At 38.1% G+C, this 1921-nt stretch overlaps 1 protein-coding gene across 1 annotated transcript in view; it reads left to right on the forward strand.

The window, feature by feature from the left end:
* Positions 1-1921, forward strand: part of LOC101860407 — a gene marked incomplete at both ends in the record, with an annotated part of 10424 nt that overhangs the window by 7252 nt on the left and 1251 nt on the right. Inside the window, 1 exon segment of the mRNA XM_013081822.2 lies at positions 1091-1414. Coding sequence (XP_012937276.1) covers positions 1091-1414 — 324 coding nt within the window.

A 1921-nucleotide genomic window follows, 5' to 3' on the forward strand; every position in this document is an offset into this window, starting at 1 on the left:
GTGTATGTGTGTGTGTGTGTGAGTGTGTGTGTGTGTCTGTGTGTCTGTCTGTGTGTGTGTGTGAGAGTGTGTTTGTGTGTGTGTCTTTGAGCAAGACACAATACTTAACCCTAGCTCAAAAACATGACGCTGAACAGTGGCGTCCAGCAATAGGCCCAGCATGTTTACTGTCATTATTAGTTACTAGTCTAGCCTCTGCGTTTGTTGCCATTTTTTGTCCAAAAGTTGCCAAAAGTTGCCACAAAAAGTGGCAAAAGTTGCCAAAAAGTTGTCCTCAATTTTCAAGTTTTCAACTCTCTGTGACGACGTATATATATACATGAAGGGAGTCTTCACTCGCAAAATCTCAAAGAATATAAATCTATATCTACAGACCATTCATCTGTGTGAAATGCTGGGTAACAGGAGAGAACTTTGAAATGAGTTAAGCAAAATATGGAGATAAAGAGTTAATTAACAAACATAAGACAAGAACAGGCACCAAGATTTATTTTTTTTTGCTTCGGTAATGCTGTCCAATACTCTGTATTCGGTTTTGGTGGAGACACGCTCTAACGTAACACATTTATATTTTTAAAAGAGTAGGAACAACATCAAATTAAATGACATTACGCTGTATTGTATAGACACACATAAAAAAACAACAAATCATCAGAACAATTTTTAGAAAAAGTAACACACCAACAAATTAAAACACAACAAAAACTCGAGAGGGAAAAATAAAAGACTAACAGAAATATAAATAGTATGTAATGTAATGTACGTGTGCTTATATTCTCTGCGTGAAAATAGATGTAGATACACTGGGACATCTTAAAACTTATCAAAACTCATGTCTGATATGTTATGAAGTAGCTTTGTTGTTTTGTCTTTTTTGAAAAATGCAAAAATCGCGGCCGCGAAAAAATGCCCAAAAATCGCAGCCACAAACGCAGATGCTAGACTAGCGATATTGTAAATTAAGTTACCTTGATGTATTCTTGTATGCACTTATTTATCCGTATAGTAATCTGAAAGTTAGCGTATTTCTAACCTTACCATAGGGATCAATAAGAATGTAGTTTACTTATTTTATTGTTATTTTACTTAGATGGCCCAACCACGGTTCGAACTGAAATGATATCTGGACACTCCAACCCCATAAACCTCTGCACCGGAAGTAACGTCACTCTTCGCATACGGTGTTCCACCTCTAAATCTGACATGGCGCCTGAGCCTTTGTTCAGTGTCAAGGTCAATGGTGACAACTTTGCACAAGGTCAAAGGGCATCCATACTCCAAATTGATGACCTATATCTTTATGAACTGGACATCTCCGTGACCTCTGGTGGGCAGTTAGAGGTCACGTGCATAGCAGAGAATCTGTACTTTCCTGTGCTGAGGGCGACAAGTGCATTGTCGGTGACTGTGCTTGGTGAGATTATGTGTTTTAGATTCTCTGTCCCCGTGGTTTTATGCAACCTTCATAATTCAGCAAAATTTGATCATTTTTTGCATAATTTCTGATTATTTTCCTTTATCATTATTTGTTAACATTAACAGAATCGCATAATTTCACATTTTTAGGCTCAGTTTGCATAATTTCATAATTTTTCTTGCATAAAACGACGGGGTCAGGATTCTGTGTGTATGTGTTTGTAATTGTGTGTGTGTGTGAGAGAGAGAGAGAGAGAGAGAGAGAGAGAGAGAGAGAGAGAGAGAGTACCACGTATCCCAATTCTGACGGAATTCAAACAAGTGTTCACATTTTTAAAGCCATAGACAGCACATTAAATTAATTTAGCAAAATGCGGACTTTACTTGTGGATTTCGTTCTACGAAGTCATAGAAGCGAATCCCACTATTCGTACAGGGGTTATGGGCTGTCAAAGAATGTGTTCTGCGAGAAGGCAGTCACGAGAGCAAGTCTCCTTTGCTCGGC

Source organism: Aplysia californica, unplaced genomic scaffold, assembly GCF_000002075.1.
Source record: "Aplysia californica isolate F4 #8 unplaced genomic scaffold, AplCal3.0 scaffold00147, whole genome shotgun sequence".
Classification (NCBI taxonomy): domain Eukaryota; kingdom Metazoa; phylum Mollusca; class Gastropoda; order Aplysiida; family Aplysiidae; genus Aplysia; species Aplysia californica.